The 16189-nt window shown below is 41.0% G+C and overlaps 2 protein-coding genes across 2 annotated transcripts in view; one reads left to right on the top strand and one right to left on the bottom strand.

The window, feature by feature from the left end:
* The window catches only part of St6galnac5 (ST6 N-acetylgalactosaminide alpha-2,6-sialyltransferase 5), a 167251-nt gene that overhangs the window by 96090 nt on the left and 54972 nt on the right, over positions 1 to 16189 (top strand). The window lies entirely within an intron of this gene.
* On the bottom strand, positions 1357 to 1746 carry LOC124976109 (DNA-directed RNA polymerase III subunit RPC10-like). The gene has a single exon (XM_047538847.1). It carries the CDS (start codon positions 1716 to 1718, stop codon positions 1392 to 1394), a length of 327 nt encoding a protein of 108 aa, XP_047394803.1. The 5' UTR covers positions 1719 to 1746; the 3' UTR covers positions 1357 to 1391.

The following is a 16189-nucleotide window of genomic DNA, read 5'->3' as shown; positions in this document are numbered from 1 at the left end:
CCATAACAAACATGTTGCAAAATTGTTGGCTTGCAGAAAGCAAATAGAATATTATCCGCTCCCGCCCCCAGTATGGGGGATCAAACTCAGGACCTTACACTTGTTAGGCAAGCACTCTACCACTGAGCAACATCCTCAGCCCTAAATTATTCTAAAGAAAATGTAAGTCAGAAACCCTATATACGTTTCAAGGTGAATTTTAGAGCTCAAAAGAGTTCTATATCATTAACTCTATCATTCTGTTCAAGTAAGAAAACACCACGTTTGAAAATTAAGGATTTGATTTATGTAAAGCCATATCCATGGAGCACTATCTGAAAATCATCAAGGTGTTTTTGTTGTTTATTGGTTGTTTTTTTCCCATTTTATCAAGAATCCCCCTTCTCATTCAATTTCTATAAACAATCCTCCTCTTTCCACCCTTATTTTAATCCCTGGGTTTCCTGCCCCTCTGACAATTCCACTCTTTCTCCTGGGAAGGATTTTTTTTTTTCAATTCTTGAACATTAAATTCCACATCTTCCCTAGTGAGAATCCTAACTATTTCTGCAGCTCAGTTTCTGTCTTGTGAACTCCTAGCCCAAAGACTTTGCTGCCTACTGGGCATTTTCACCTGGAAGGTTTTTTTTTGTTTTTTGTTTTTTGTTTTTCTCAATACACAACAGGGTCTCTTCACACACATTAAAACTGAAAATGGGGGCAGCTCGTGGTAGAGCAACCTGGGTTCCACGCCAGTGCTAACAAGTAAAGTGAGCGAAACTCCGAGGGCAAAGCCATGTGTTTGGGCGTGATGACAGCAGTGTCCACGTTATCAGACAGCAGCCAAGAAGGGGATGTGCCCAGCACAGAAAAGTCAGTCAGGAAACTCAGAAGTTGAATAGAAAATCTCACTGCAGTGGAACATGTTCACATGTGAAGAGTGGACACGGCTGCAAGCCAGTGATGTTTCCCAGTGGCTCGTTTGTCAGTCAAGCAAGGAAAGCCATTTACTGACTGTGGCTTAGTGAGGCCACAGGAGGCTGCAGCTGAAGAAGCAGGCCTGAGGAAGCAAGTCTAGGACCACCGGCCTTTCGGTGAAAAAGTGTTCTGAGAGAGGAAGACACTGGGAACCATGTCGACAGTTCATCAAAGCCAGAGAATGGTGGGAAGTCATTTTCCTGGGCTCTTGCTGAGCAGACAACGCTACTGCTGATCTGAGGAGTCACCCCCTGGAGTCTGAGCTGGGCAGTGGAAATCAGCCCCAAGCAAAGTCTGCAGTGAACTACAGCTGCAGGTAGGAGTATCTTCACGGTCAGCAAGACACACTCTGTAGAATCTTCTACTAGCATGCACAAGGCCCTGGGTTCAATCCTTCATATCCCACTGGACGTCACTGCGCAGCTGGGCCGGTTCTAGTCCCTCCAGCGGTGTCCACACTGAGCACTGCAGCACTTGTAGAAGGTGGTCATGGGCTCGTCTGCAGAGCGGGTCTGGAGCTGCATGAAGTAAGCTCGGGGGTGCTCGCACTTGGGACATGGCTCTGCCGTAGAGTCAACGTTTTCCCAGGCAGCTGCTCCCCCAAGCACATCATCCACTTCTTTCAGTTTTGGATACTTCCGGTTCGTGACCTTGCGGGTGACGTTGTGCATGTAGGGGCAAGTGTTGCAGGCGAAGCGGTGGCAGCGCTGGCCCTCCTCCACGATCAGCCCGTTCCCGCACCCGGGGCAGAAGAGCAGCATGGCTCCGACTCCGCCGCCAGCTCCGCGCCGGCGCGTTCCCAGCGGCAGGCAGCCTCACTCTGGAAGTTTTAATAGACATCTTAAATTTACCTGTGGAAAACCTAACTCCTTATCTTAAGCCTTCTCTCCTCTCCCCCATACACCTGCCATGCTTGCTGCTGAATTCTCAAACTCAATATTTTGTAGACTTAATTATAGTTTTCCAACAAAAACAAATAAATACTTGAAGGAAAAAAATTGGGGGTGGATAAATAGGTGAAGATGCACAATTTTTCATCAGTACTTCCTACAATAAGGGGAAAACCAGCAATTTCTATAGTCTGTATGGGAGTCAGTTTCTCAAAAGTATATCCCAGTAGTAATCCTCAACCCCTTCTTGGTGTTCCATATCTGGGTGTCCATAAGTCCATGGTGAAAACATGTAGCCCCATCTTCACACCCTGGCTCTGTATCCTCAGTGCCTGGCATTGCAATGGCCATTTCTTGAATGGATGGCTCTGTCTTCCAGCTCTTCTAACTTTCTCTGCTCCAGCCCTTCTTCATCCCTGCTGCTAACACCTTGACATAGGCCCTCATCATCTTTTTCCCAGATCACTCAAGAACCTTCCAGGGTCCTTCCTGCCTCCAAATATTCTCCCTCTAAACCTCTCCCTTCGCTGTAGCCAATTAACATTTCTAAAATGCAACTGTGGTCCTACCATCCTTTATTTGGCCAATAAAATAAGGCTCTCACTGCCTTTTCCCTGCTTTTCCTTGCTGCCTCCCTGCCACCAAAGCTCCTGTGTGTTTGCCCCACTGAGTGGCAATTTGTGTTCTTGGAGCAGTTGTGCCTTCTCTAGTTACCAGCAGGCCCCTGAGCTGCCTTCCAGTTTGCTGCCTCTCACAGACCTGCTCCTTAACCTGGTCATCCGCTTGCCTCTGTAGCCTCATCTCCCTCCTCCCCACTTCCCTCAGAAACTGGACACCCGGATCTCTCACGGTTGCCTTCACAGTCTTGTACCATGCCGCCTCCCCTTCCTGCAGGGGGTCCTACTTATGCTTTAAGAAGCACCTCCTAGCACACCCCACACAGGGCCTTTGTGAACTCTGTAGCTTAGGTGTACGTCTTCATTGACTTTGTAGCACTTTGTCTATCTCTGTGCTGCACAGTAATTACATCCTTATATTCCTGTCTGGCCAGCATAAGCCCCAAAGGCCCAGACTGAATTGCAGTTTTTCTTCATCATCCCACCCTCAGTGCAAAATTGGAAACATAGCAAGAGCTCAATCAATGGATGCTAAGTTAATGAACACTTTATTAGCCTACATTTATGGTGCTTTCTTAGTACCCATTAAATGGTTCCATCTCTCCCATGTCTCAAAGTTGTTGCACTGCAGCTTTCTCTAATGGATTTTGTGAGAAATATGGAATATACTGCTATCCTATTCTTTGGTCCCATGAGGGCTTAATTCCTATTTATGCTTTTCTTGTATTACTAGAAATAATGACTGTAACTACTTATCTAGCAAATCTCTGAGATTTCTGTTTAAGGAACTTGTTAAATGTTGGAGAAATATGCAAAGCCTGACTGCCAGGGCCCTACTCCTCGTATCTAAGCAGTTAATTCTCCACTGTGTTATGTTTAGCTTTCAACTCTGGAAAGCGCTTGTTGTACGCCTCCTTTGTGCAGATTTATCCAACTGTCTCCTCTTTCTTTCATAAAGCATGCCCAGTAAAGCCATATTCCTTCTGTTTTCAATTGTGAATTTCTCTCCAATGAAACTTCTTGACAGAATCTATTTGAGGAAACTCTGTTTGAAAAAGAGAAAGAGAGGAAAATGAACTCTTCTAAAAATTTCCCTCTTTCACTTAATACTGGAATTTTTTTTTTACAATTAAAGAAATTGGTTATAAAATAGTATATACTATGAAATACACATGGAACCACAATGTGGTTATAAATATATTTTTCTTATCAGAGAAGGCAACAGGCAAATCATCCACTCTTGCGAGGTCATATTTCACAAAGACAGCTGAATTCACCCAGAGTTGAATTATGTTATGAAGCCAGTGATTTAGCATTGTCATCTATTTTGATTGACACCAAGAGCCTTCCAGGACAGTAAATGTAAAGACGTTAGAAAAAAATCACTTAAAAAATGGCTTGATAGATCCTGTTAATGAGTTTTAAAAGGTAGTATAACAACTTAATCAAATCCGACAGCTCCATAAAAGAATTAATTTGGTCATTGGCTCTCTTTCCAAAATGACTTTGTTGTACTCGTGAAGGTGAGTTTTTCTGTGGCCAAAGTATTCACAACTAAATTCAGAATGACATGTCCTACGGTAGGCTATACACTTCCCAAAGCTTCTCAGGAGCTGTTGTGACCAGTTGAATGAGATATACACCTTTTCTTAAGTTTCATTTAGCAAAAGAGAACATGAATGATAAGTATTAAAAATCATGAACCCACACTTAGGGCCCCCATATTGGAAGTGTGGAGCAAACCACCATTGCTCCATCTCTGAGACTATTGGTTTCATGAGGGAAGAGCCCTTGCTTCTTTGCTTCACCATGTCATTCTCAGCAACCAGCATGAAGCCCAGGAGGAATTGAATACATCTTGATTAGATTAAGTAATTAATTATTTAATTGATTGGTTAATGAGAGAAACCATTAGATGTCACTGTCTTTGAAAGTTCTGCTTTTAGAAAATGTGGCTCAATCATGTCCTGTGTAGTGTGTGACTTTATAATTTACAAAGAGTTTTCACAAACGTGGTCTTATTATAAAGATGGCATGATTGATCCCCTGCTCCATTTTAGAAAAGAAACTGGGTCTTGGAAAGGCTAAATTATTTGCCAAACATTGCACAGTTAACTTGTGGCAGAACCAGGCTTGAACTTCCATCCTCTAACCCTGAACCTAGACCACTTGAAGTTCCCCATTCCAGGGAGCCTCTCCTACACTTCTGGCAACTCCTCTATATCACAGTGTATGAACTCTGTGCCCATGTAAGTCATGATCACGTCATCCTTCGCTCAACAGAGGTGTGTTAAATGCATACTCTATTCCAGACATTACATAAATCTTCCAGGTGGTAAACATGGATGGGTTATGGTCCTTGCCCTCAAAAACACTCACCATCAAATGCCAAAAGAATATTTTGAACATGTAAGTTTCTAACTTATACCATTGAATATTTTTGTGGTTGAAATCCTTCCCTGCCTGCAGTTACAATCGCATGCGGGTTAAATGGGAGGAAAAGCAGAGATTGGTGGCTTGCACATACATTAACCACTATTGCTTCAGGCTTAAAACAAGATTTTAACTATTCTACCCATGTGTTTGGAGACCTCACCACAGTGTATTTCTGCAAAACTGAAACCAGGAGTCTTAAATTTTTGGAAACATCTGTGGAATTTCTTTCAGCATGTACAGTTGGAACGAGGCTGGCATTGTTGAGGAGTTACTCTGGAGAAAGCAGGCAGCAAGCACATTATGTCTTTTCTCTTATTCCAGTGTTAGGGTCTCCACAGAATTCCAAGTGAGAAAAGAACTTGTAAATGTGTGAGGTGGAAATCATATTACATTTGAGCAGGTGAGATTGTCAGAGATGACAGGAAAGAAAGTGACACTTTCAGGCACAAGAGTAATCTTCCAGGATTTGTACCAGGATGTGTTAGATTTTAATAGAAAGAGTTCCTAGAAGGGTCAGTTCCAGGAATGTCACGTGAGTGCCAGGAGAAGGAGACGTGGTTAATCAGCTGTCACACTCGCAGCTTGGGCACATAAGGTAAAGAGTGAGAAAGCCAAAAGGTCCCACAAAGTGCAGATTACAAAGCTAATGCATTTTTTTGTTTGTTTCACAATAGATGACTTTGAAACAAAAAGACAGAAATAGCTCTGTAAGTACATAGAAATTCAAGAAGTAACACTGAGGGATAGAAGTTCATCTTTACAGTAGAAGATACACAGAGGATTTATATAGTTTCCTAGTTTGAAGAAAAGGTAGAAGAATGGAGAGGAGATCATTGTAAAGAATGGCACATGTCAGGAGGGAACATGACAAAGTCGTGAGGGTCTGTGGGCAGTGATGTCATGAAGTGGAGTACCAGGCTAGCTTTGGTTGGAAACAACCTGAGAACTTTCTACAGACTGTTTACAACCAAGCAGTGCTATGTTGTGGAAGACCCTGCCATGTAGATTGAAGCTTTTCGGACATTGAACAGTTGATCTCTCATAAACAGGATCCAGGCAACTAGATGACCTGTCACTGGAAACTACAGTGGGGATTATGTCAAGATTCCTTTTTCTTTCCATCTTATACTAAAGAAATTAAGTGTCTACAATTAGAGTTATATTTGAAACTAATAATTTTAATTTGTACCTAGCAAAGAAAGCACTCTGTAAATGACAGTTTAAAGGAAAAAATGTTGAGGACAATTATATTGTGTACTTGAATAAAATGTGTTCTTATTTTATATCCAATGACAAACTGTAATGACTGTGGACAAAGAGATAAATCATGTTCATTGCTGAGCAAAATGAAGGGCATTCTTTGCAGGAGAAAAGAAAACCTGGTTTCCTTTACATGCCACTTGCATATAGTTTTTTTTTCCTCATTAGTAGAACTTAAATTTTTAAAATTTAGAGTGTTAAACTTCCCCAGAGACTCCTGCCAAACCTGAACCATCATTGAGTAATCCATCAAAACTCCAGAGGCATTGAAAGTTCCATGACTAATATGTGTGAAATGTCTGAAGATGAAACTCTCTTTTGTAATTATACACTGCAGAATATGGAATAGTTTCTGCCGTGTGAATTACCTACCTGAGGATACTATTTGAAAGTTCTATCTTGCGTAAGTAACAGTCTGTCTCTTATAGAAGAGAGACAGTGTTTTCATATCTGGAATGGAAATTATTTTAGAATCATTTCCATGCAACATTTTTCATTGCTACTTAGATCTAGTGACTATAAAAGGGAAGTAAACTCACACAGCTGGCTCTTTTCAGACAGTGATTCAATTTATTCATGTTCCAATATTGTAAGAAAATAAAAAGGTTAGAATTACCTTTTGGATTCAGTGTGGTATTTCCCATGAATACCTAAACACATGGAAGTCAGGTGGCTTTCCCAGCTTTGAACTGGAAGACAGTAAGGAATTTTCCCTTATAGTTATGTTTTATCTGAAATTCAGTGCTTTTCCATAATTAAGTGAGGTTTTTACATATGGAATTTAATCCTATAACACAGCCTTTATCTTGTGACTTTTCCAGATCTTTCCCTGGTTCATAAAGAGGCAAGACTTAATTTTGATCCATTGTGTACATGGGTTTGAATTATACACAAAAGCAGTATGGGAGATGGGATGGTCTAGCATAGACTTGTTTGTGCCCTGGAGATGGTGACTTCATTAAGTTGGGGTCAAGTCTAGGAACGTGTATGTTTGTTTGTTTATGTAACTGTGGTTAAAAACATACAACATAAAATGTACTATTTCAATCACTTTTAAGTATACAATTCAGTGGCATTCCGTATATTTGCACTGTTATACAATCAACATCACTCTCACATACGGAACTTTATCATTAGCACCTACAAACCACTTTTATACCATCTGTTTCTATGAATCTGACTATTCTAAGCACTTCATGTAAGTGAAATCATACAGCATTTGTCCTTTTGTATTAGGATTATTTTATTTAGACATTTTCAAGGTTTTGTACATGTTATAGAATGTATCAGATTTCATTTCTTTTTGAGGCTTATTATGTTCCATTGTGTGTATATACACATTTAGTTTATCCATCCTTCTCTCAGTGAACATTTGAGTTGATGCCACCATTTGGACATTGAGAAGAAAGCTGCTATTGACAGTGGCATATATCACTTCAAGTCTCTCCTCTCAATTTTTTTGAATATGAATATGGTGTATAGGTGTACAGATCTAGAAGTGAAATTTCTGAATCATGTGGAAATTCTACATCTAATGTTTTGAGTAACCACCATACTAAAGGAATGGATGGTTTTTAACCAGTACTCCTGCTGGTCTTAAGATCAGTAACTTTATAAACACTTTTTTATCAGTTACTTCTTGCTTATAAAACAAAACACATTGAGTCATTAGTAGCTAAAAATGACATCCATTTATGTACTTTACAGCTATCCTGGATGACTAGCTATGCTGGATGACTCCTCTTTCCTGGGCTGGGCTTTCTGATTTTGGTTGTTCATACTTTTGTGGCTAGTTGTGGCCAGTGCATTCATTCATTCACTTAATAAATACTTCCTGTGAATCTCCTGTGTCTAAAACCCTTCCAGGTCCTGGAGATGTAATTTTCAACAAAATAGTCCAAGCTTCTGTTGTCTCAAGACTAACCTTCTATGGTGGATGGAAAAGTTTGGAGAGTAAGAATAAATGTTCAGATCCCCATCTCTACCACTGCTCGTATTCAGAAAGATGGTGTTTTTGCTTTGGTTTTGTTTGGTTTAGGAATAAGATAATCTCCTATTCATCACTTCTTTGTGCTTTTATTAATATTTTAGTGTAAGAAAATTGCTGGGTTAATTAGAAGTTCCAGGTATTTGAATGCCAGGAAGGAGATGTCAAACTGTGTTAGGACTTGAGAACTGGCTTTTAGCTTGTAGTCTTTGTCTAAGATGGGCTTGTTTCTCAGCTTCTTTATGCTTCTGCAAGGTTTAGTGGCTAAAACGTTGAGCCCCACAGGAGCCTGAGAGAAGGCAGCAGGTCTTCACAGCTCAAAGGGCACTGAGGAGTCACGCACAGATGAAGAATGATGGATGTCTAGAACAGACATTTTCTTTGGACACTTCTTTCTTGGTTTTATTATTTTGTGTGTGTTTAGTCCCATGGGAGTAGAGTGAAATTCTGTATTTTTAAAGTAGCACTACTTTGTTGGAAATTTTGATTTTTATAAACTGACAGTGTGTGTCAGCACCTGGAGATGAGCTCAGTTTGGTGCCCAGCTGGTGGTCCAGTGGTGCTGTGCCACTCGGCACAGTTAACTTGGTAGACCAAAACTCCTTCATGCACAGAAGCTTTCTTTGGATACCAGTCAAATCTCATGTTTCGGTGTGAGTGGACATCTAGTAGGGGAGAAAGAAGGTGGTGGTCTGAGAGGTATTAGAAGCACACACTTTAGACTGGCACAGATGTGCCAGCTACCAGCATCAACCTTGGGCAGATGACTTAACCTCTTTGAGTCTTAGTTTCTTTATCTATAAAATGGGATAATAACACTAACTTCCTCAAGAAATTGAAAATGGTAAGAGAACACACAGAGAGTGCTTAGCAGAGTGTCTGTAGTAGGCACTTAACAAAAACATTAATCAAAGACTGTCTTAATAAATGCTGTTCTGACCTATAGTTTCATAACCATAGTTCAAAAACTATACATTTCTTTGGTTTGGTGGTTACTCAAAAAATTAAACAAGGGACTTCAGACCCAGTTCTCAGTGCCAGAATCTAAGATACAGGGAAGGTACTCTGCGCACCACCCTAGTACCCTTCAAGCTGAGATAAAAACACATATGAAACTAAATTTCATTCTATGTATGAAACCAAGCAGGGATTCCTATTTGGGCCGCTGTCCACTATTTGAGCAATTTTTCTGTGACATGGAGCTGGCATTAAAGCAGTCCCTCCAAAACAACTACAAAAAAATAGCACTTCACACACTAGTACTTTGCCTGGAATGACTTTAGGAATGTTAAAGACCTCCAAAATATCTCCTTTGTGACTTCCCACTGGATTTCCTGGAGGAGCCCACTACCAAAAGGTAAATTGATCAATTTCTTCTTTGGAATTAGCTGGAAGTAGCAGCTGGACCAGGTAAGAGTTTAGATGAGAGTATACTTGGATGGATGGAAATAGAAGTTTTGCAAACCGAACAATGAGAGAAAATGTTGGATCGTGGGTACAAAACCATGCAACTTGGGTGATTTCACGTAAACCTGATTCACAAGAGGAGGTTCAAATGCCACCACTAGGTGGTCAGGCAAAATGACAAGGATTTGGTGCTAAGGAGAGAAGGGAAATGAGAAATTAGTGCTAGAAGATACATCCAGAGGGAAAACGAAGGAGGGTGAGAGGCAAGCTTTTCAGCTGAGTTATATGAGCAACATTAACTGTAACACGATGTGGAAAAATACCATCTTCCTGTCCTCCCCCATATGACAGGAAGTTGATCTGCCTGCCTGGATTTATTTTCCCTCTGGGGCTGTATTTCTCTCCTTGATTTTTGCCTCACCTCCTATCTTGTTATAGGTAATCTTTTCCCCTGGAGGAAATCATAATTCTATCACAGTGAAAATTGAGGTCCTTCAAGTTTCTGACTACTTATAGAGTATTTTCTTAGAACAAATTGCCAATTTCCTTTTTTATAGAAAATACTAAAATACATTTTTTAATAGAATGAACTTGATCCCTTTCTATTTGCTGTTCTTTCTAATTTCCAAACTGAAGCTAGAAAAGGTGAATGAAAGGTTGGCAGCTTAGTGGCAACAACCACATTTAGGATATTGAGATGCTTGTTCCAGAGTCTTTGGAGCAGAGTCCTTGAGTGGACACCAAGCTTCATTGTTATCTGTCCTATCTGGGCCCCAACTCAGGACTTGGTGCACAGTCAGTACTCAAAAAACATTTACCCTGTGATTGGACAGATGGTTTATGATTTTAAATGACAACTTTTTCAAGTGTGCTTGTAAACCACCAGGTTCGCACTTCCAAGAAGAAGCACTTGGCAGTTTCAGGAAGTGTTTCTCTCCTTCCTTGAAATCTGAGATCCCATCCAATTAAACATGCAGATCGCAGCCTCCATCCTTGGAAGGTTCAGTGTGTGACAATCATTGCGCCATGGCTCCAGGACACCTGGGCATTCTGGGCTGAATGCTCGGCTGCTCTTCACCTTAAAGATGTTAAAGATCATGCTCTAATTAGTCTAGAAATGGAATTTTTTCAGCTATTTCTTAAAGCAATTGCAGCCTGAAGACAAATTGATTCAATTCATCAGTTCTCCTGAAAATGATATTTGAAAGGAAAGTTGAGCTTTCTATCTTCACAAAAAATTATCTACGTACCATTTAGATGTTGGGGACCCTCAAAAGGCAGAGACTTCTTCACCCTCTGATGTTTCAGTGCTGATTAGAACCTTGGATCATTTTCCTTGAAGCCTGAGACTACCACTTATGACCTCTGAAAAAAGGAAGACAGAACACTCTAGCACTTTCCAGCGGGTCGACGGCTCCCTCCTGGGAATAAGCTTTGGCAGGTCTGCCAGTGACATGGGAGTGGCTCTCAGTAGGACAATGACAATTAGAGCTAATGAGAGCCTCTTTGCTGTGGGAAGGTCTCACTCCCCAAGCAGAATTAAGGAACACAGACACATATTTGTCTTATGTGCTTGGTTCATACATTCAAACTGGAGAGAAGACTTGGGGACACAAGAGTGTGATTGGTAGAGAGAGCACCATGTTAACCCCTGGAGTAATAAAGGGCTCATTTGCTGCAAGAGAACAGAAAAGCCATTAGAGACATTCCCTGGCTGTGTAGCCTAGTTATTTTTGTAACAAATACCCCAAGACATTCTAGAACATTACAAGGTTTGAGAATTACTGTCCTCGAGAGGAATCTCCCGTTTGCAACTTACATAGTTGTACCTTAGACAAATTGAACTTACTTTAGTTTTATTTTTTATATAAATAATACTTTTATATACTTTGGTTTCATCTTATATATAAAATAACTTTATTTTTCTAATTTTTATAGGTAGCATATAATACAATGTACAGTTAGTCCTCCATATATGCTGGGTTTTGCATCTGCAGATTCAATAAACTGTGAATTTAAAAATTGGGGATAATTGATCTGTAGGAACATATACAGATTTCTTTTCCTTGTCATTATTCCCTAACAATATAGCATAACAACTATCTATACAGGATTTACATACTATCACAAGGTATTATAAATAATCTAGAGATAAAGTATATGGGAAGATGTGCATAAGTCATATGCAAATATTATACTATTTTATGTAAGAAACTTGAATATCTGTGGATTTTGATATCCTTATGAAGTCCTGGAATCAATTCCCCACAGATTCTGAGGGATGACTATAATTATTTTGTATCTAATGGTCTTATTTTGTAATAGATAGATAATTACAATATATTAACTATACACATAATAAGTACGACTTATATACAAGATGTTGTTCTAAGACTTTTATGTAATTTAGCTTAGTTAATCCTCACAGTGACTTTTTGATGGAGGTGGTATTTATTATTACCGTTTTACAGATGAGAAAAGAGAGGCCCAAAGAAGCTAGGTGACTTGTCCCATAACTGGCTGGTGGTGAAACCGGGACTGTCACCCAAATCTGGAGACTCTGGTGCCTGAGACTTTTAAATACCACCTTGCACTGATTCAAGTGACCAGATGGTTTTGGAAATTTGATTGGACAGAATTGAATCATTAGGCAATAGAGAGGTACAACAAATCTGTAGGAAGGGAAAAAAATGCCTTCTCTGCAGAAATAATGTGTAGAAGTTTTTTGAGCCATCAATAAATTAGGCCATCTATTTGTGGCCAGCAGTGTACTCAGTTGATTAATGTCAAGCCTATAGAAAATAAGACTTTGAAAAACCTCAGCAGTCAGTTGCCAAGAGAAGCATCAGATCTACAGGAATTCCAGGTCAGTTCTTGCTCTGGAAATGAAGAAGGAAACACATCAGAATGAAGCAGCTCCTGGGCTTCACCAGTCTGGGATTGAGAGGAGGATTTTCCTCCAAACACCAGTTAAAACTAGGGACAGAAAAAAGGCTACAAAACACAATGAGATCCCTTGCCTCCCTGATTAAAGGTCCTAGGAGGCTTTTCTGTTGTGCTGTATTGATAGGGAAAAGCTTTGATGAGTCCTAATTGAATTGACTGGGCCTTCTCTTGGTGGGCCCTGGGCCATTGTGAGCAAGAATAGGCCTTTTTAGCTGAAGATGGTCCAGATGCATTATAGCTGAAACTCCAGAAGGTTTTGTGGGAGTTTTAGAATAGAGTTTAGGGTTAAATTTTCCATTCATAAACTTTCACTGAATGTTTCTGATGAACCAGACAGTATTTCCAGGAGATACAGAAAGAGAAATGGTGGAAGGGAACAGAAATGAAGGGAAAAGCCTTTCTTTCGCCCAAGAATCTTACAATTGAATGAGTGAAAGGACAAGAAATTCAGCAGCAACTCAGTGAGGTGTTCACATAGACACAGGGTCACTGTGGTATCTAGGAGGCAAAGGCACTTAAAATTTCTTAGTGATGGGAAAATCAGGTCCAAGGAAGCCCCCTTAGGGAAGGAAACCTTGAATTACACCAAGAAGTGTTTGCAGTCACCCAGCTGCTGGGGAAGGGCGTGCAGGGGCACTGTGTGCACAGGTCAGAAGGCAAGGGCAGCCCCACAGGCCTGCAGCTGCACTGTGAGCAACCACAGCTAGCCAGCTGGTCACCCCAATCTATGTGATCTTTGGGTGGAGTGCTTAAACCCAGATCCAGAGCCTCCTCTATGAATCTTTGTAAATATAAATACATTTGGATTTTGGATGGCATAAAAAGCCATTCAACCCCTTTTGTGGAATTAGACTTCTCAGGGGGACAGCAGCTATTATTTCTTGAACAGCCAACTATATTATTGGCAAAGGGTAGGTGTTTTTTGTTTTTTAGGTCTTTGGGGTTTTGTTTATTTGGGGGCTTGTTGGTGGTGTTTGTTTTTTTGTTTCCAGCAGCTCTCACCAGCTGCCATCACTAGTCTTAATCCGTCATGGAGAAGGATCCTCTCCTAAGCCACAGACAAGTCTTGACTTGTGTTCTTACATTTGCATTTGGATACATCTCCTTGTGACATAAGGAGAAGCTTCCCTAAATCCTAAGGTTACATTGTTTCTTCAAGTGGCTGGCCTCACTCTCAGCTGCCATTCATCCCTTTGGGGACTATTCCATTTATTTACATTGACATGGTGGCTCACCGCCTTAAGTGAAAGGATAAACAATTAACATTCCAGCTCCTGGCAGTAAGCTGGCCTTTCTGGGATGCCATTAGGACTTGTCTGGGAGAGGGCTGTGCAAAATAGCTGCTCAGACTGAACTTTAACTAATTATTCAATCAACAATTTGGCAGGTCAGTCAATGGGAAACGATGTACAGTCGGCTGAAATTGATCACACTTCATTTCCCATCAATTGTCAAGCCAAATTGTGGGTAAAGTCATAAGTAAAGGATCATTGCCTGTCATTCTTGGGACTATATTTCCTCATCCCCTCCACTTACTTAGACCCCAGGCTGATGTGTAAAAGCAAGAGTCATTTGCTCTTCCAGAGGAAAGCTGAATAAAATGTTTACCGCCCTCTGAGATGGAAGGGGAAGGGAGAGTATTTTCTATTTCATAATTGATGTGGCCACAGCCATATAATCCCCTAACCTTTTCAGGCAACTCAGATGTGGAGGTTGGTTTTAAATCCCATGATCCATTATGCATCACTTACTTCCACATCTATTACTCTTCCATCGGCCAAATGACAGGTTTCCCCATCAGGGCCTTTGACTGTGTGGGGCTCTTCAACTTTATGCCGGTGGATAGGCATGTAGAACTTCACACATGGGTGATTTACAGGCAATTAGCAGGAGGCAATGGCAGATTTAGTGTCACTTTTCTGAAAAGTTATGAATAAAGAATGTAGGGAGATTCTCCCCCCTCCCCAAAAAGAGGCTTAGAATTTTGTGACATCGACTACTCCCTCTCAGATGTTATAAAATGCAACGTATTCTTGATTAAGTTGACTGGCAGCTTCTAAAACCCACCACTTGCCCAGATTGATAGAGCTGTACTGGGTGGGTCAGCTGATCACAGAGAAAGCAGGACACACACTCAGATTTACATGCACAATTCCCCAACCCCTGCGTGCTCCTAAACCAATGGTCTATTTCCTTGCACTCAGGCCTGATGGAGTCTTGTGCAAAGGCCTCTAGGACCTAGGCATAAGCCATAAGGAAATAACCATATTGGAATATTTTAGGAAACAGGCTGCATGCAAATGATTATTTTTTTTTTCTTGCAATGATATGTAAGGTGGAAGGGGAAGGTTTTTAAATCTGTATTGTAGTAGCTTAGGAAACTAAGGTCTAGAAATTCGAGTGACCTCACCAAGTTCCTATAGCTAATTAATGGCAAAGCTGGGTTTATATTCTAGGTCTCCAGGGACAGATACTTTTTTCCCCTAATTATATTTCCTCACTCAGTAGATTGGGATATACCCATTTGCTCATGCATATGCATGCCTTTCATTCTTTCAACAAATACTTATTGATAGCTTACTCTGTCCTAGGCCTAGCATTAGGTACTTGAGCCAGTGGGTACCTGACTAATCTTTATTAGTCAGGAGTCTCCAGGGAAACAGAACTGAAAGAAGAAAGAAAGAAAGACAAAAAAAGAAAGAAAGGAAGAGAGAGAAAGAAAGAAAAAGAAGGAAGGAAGAAAGGAAGGAAGGAAGGAAGGAAGGAAGGAAGGAAGGAAGGAAGGAAGGAAGGAAGGAAGGAAGGAGAAAGAAAGAAAGAAAGAAAGAAAGAAAGAAAGAAAGAAAGAAAGAAAGAAAGAAAGAAAGAAAGAAAGAAAAAGAATTTTTTATAAGGAACTGGCTCAAGCAACTTTGGAGGCTGAGCCGTCCCACAATCTGCAGACTGCAATTTAAAGACTCCAGAAAGCCAGTGGTGTAAATTAATCCAAGGCCTGAGAACCAGGGGAGCTGAAGGCTTAAATCCCAGTCCAAGAGCAAGAGATGAGATGAGACATCCCATCCAAAGCAATGAGACAGAAAAAGGGCAGTAGGGCCAATTCCTCCTTCCTCTGCCTTTTGTTCTATTCAGGCCCTCAATGGATCAAATGATACCAACTGAAGAACACAGAGTCCACCAACAGGTTCAGATACTGATCCCATCTGGAAATACCCTCACAGATACAACCAGAAATGATGTATCCTCTGGGGCACCCAGTGGCTCAATCACACCCACCTACAAGAAGCCCAGTCTCGTGGTGGAGATTGGCCAGCAATCCCTCAAGGGTTTGAAGTGAGGGTGCTTTAGGAGTGTGGAGAACGGGCAGTACTTTAATCTGGGGGAGAGAAGGGATCCTGCAAAGTCTTTTCTGAGGAAGTGATATAAGGTCTCAAGGACAAGCAGGGAGCGAACCAGATGGAGAGAACTTCTTAGGCAGAGGGAAGAGTACGCACAAATCCCAGAGACAAGAGAGTTCAGCAGGCAAATGGGTGGAGCTTAGGATACAAGGTTGAAAAGGGAGAAGGGGGCTGGAGAGCCTCAGGGGCAGGTTCATGGAAGAGCTTGTAAGCTCACAAGTGGCTTCTGTGTCTGGGCATTCCTGAAAGGCACTCCAACCCAGCTCAGCCTCTTTTTTCGCCTCCTTGCCCGAG

This window comes from Sciurus carolinensis, chromosome 1 (assembly GCF_902686445.1).
Source record: "Sciurus carolinensis chromosome 1, mSciCar1.2, whole genome shotgun sequence".
NCBI classification, from domain to species: domain Eukaryota; kingdom Metazoa; phylum Chordata; class Mammalia; order Rodentia; family Sciuridae; genus Sciurus; species Sciurus carolinensis.
The sequence above is the reverse complement of the archived record's forward strand: the minus strand, read 5'-3'. Positions and strand labels throughout refer to the sequence as shown.

Coding starts and splice junctions, on each gene's coding strand:
- LOC124976109 (XM_047538847.1), bottom strand. CDS start 1,718: ATGCTGCTCTTCTGCCCCGGGTGCGGGAACGGGCTGATCGTGGAGGAG.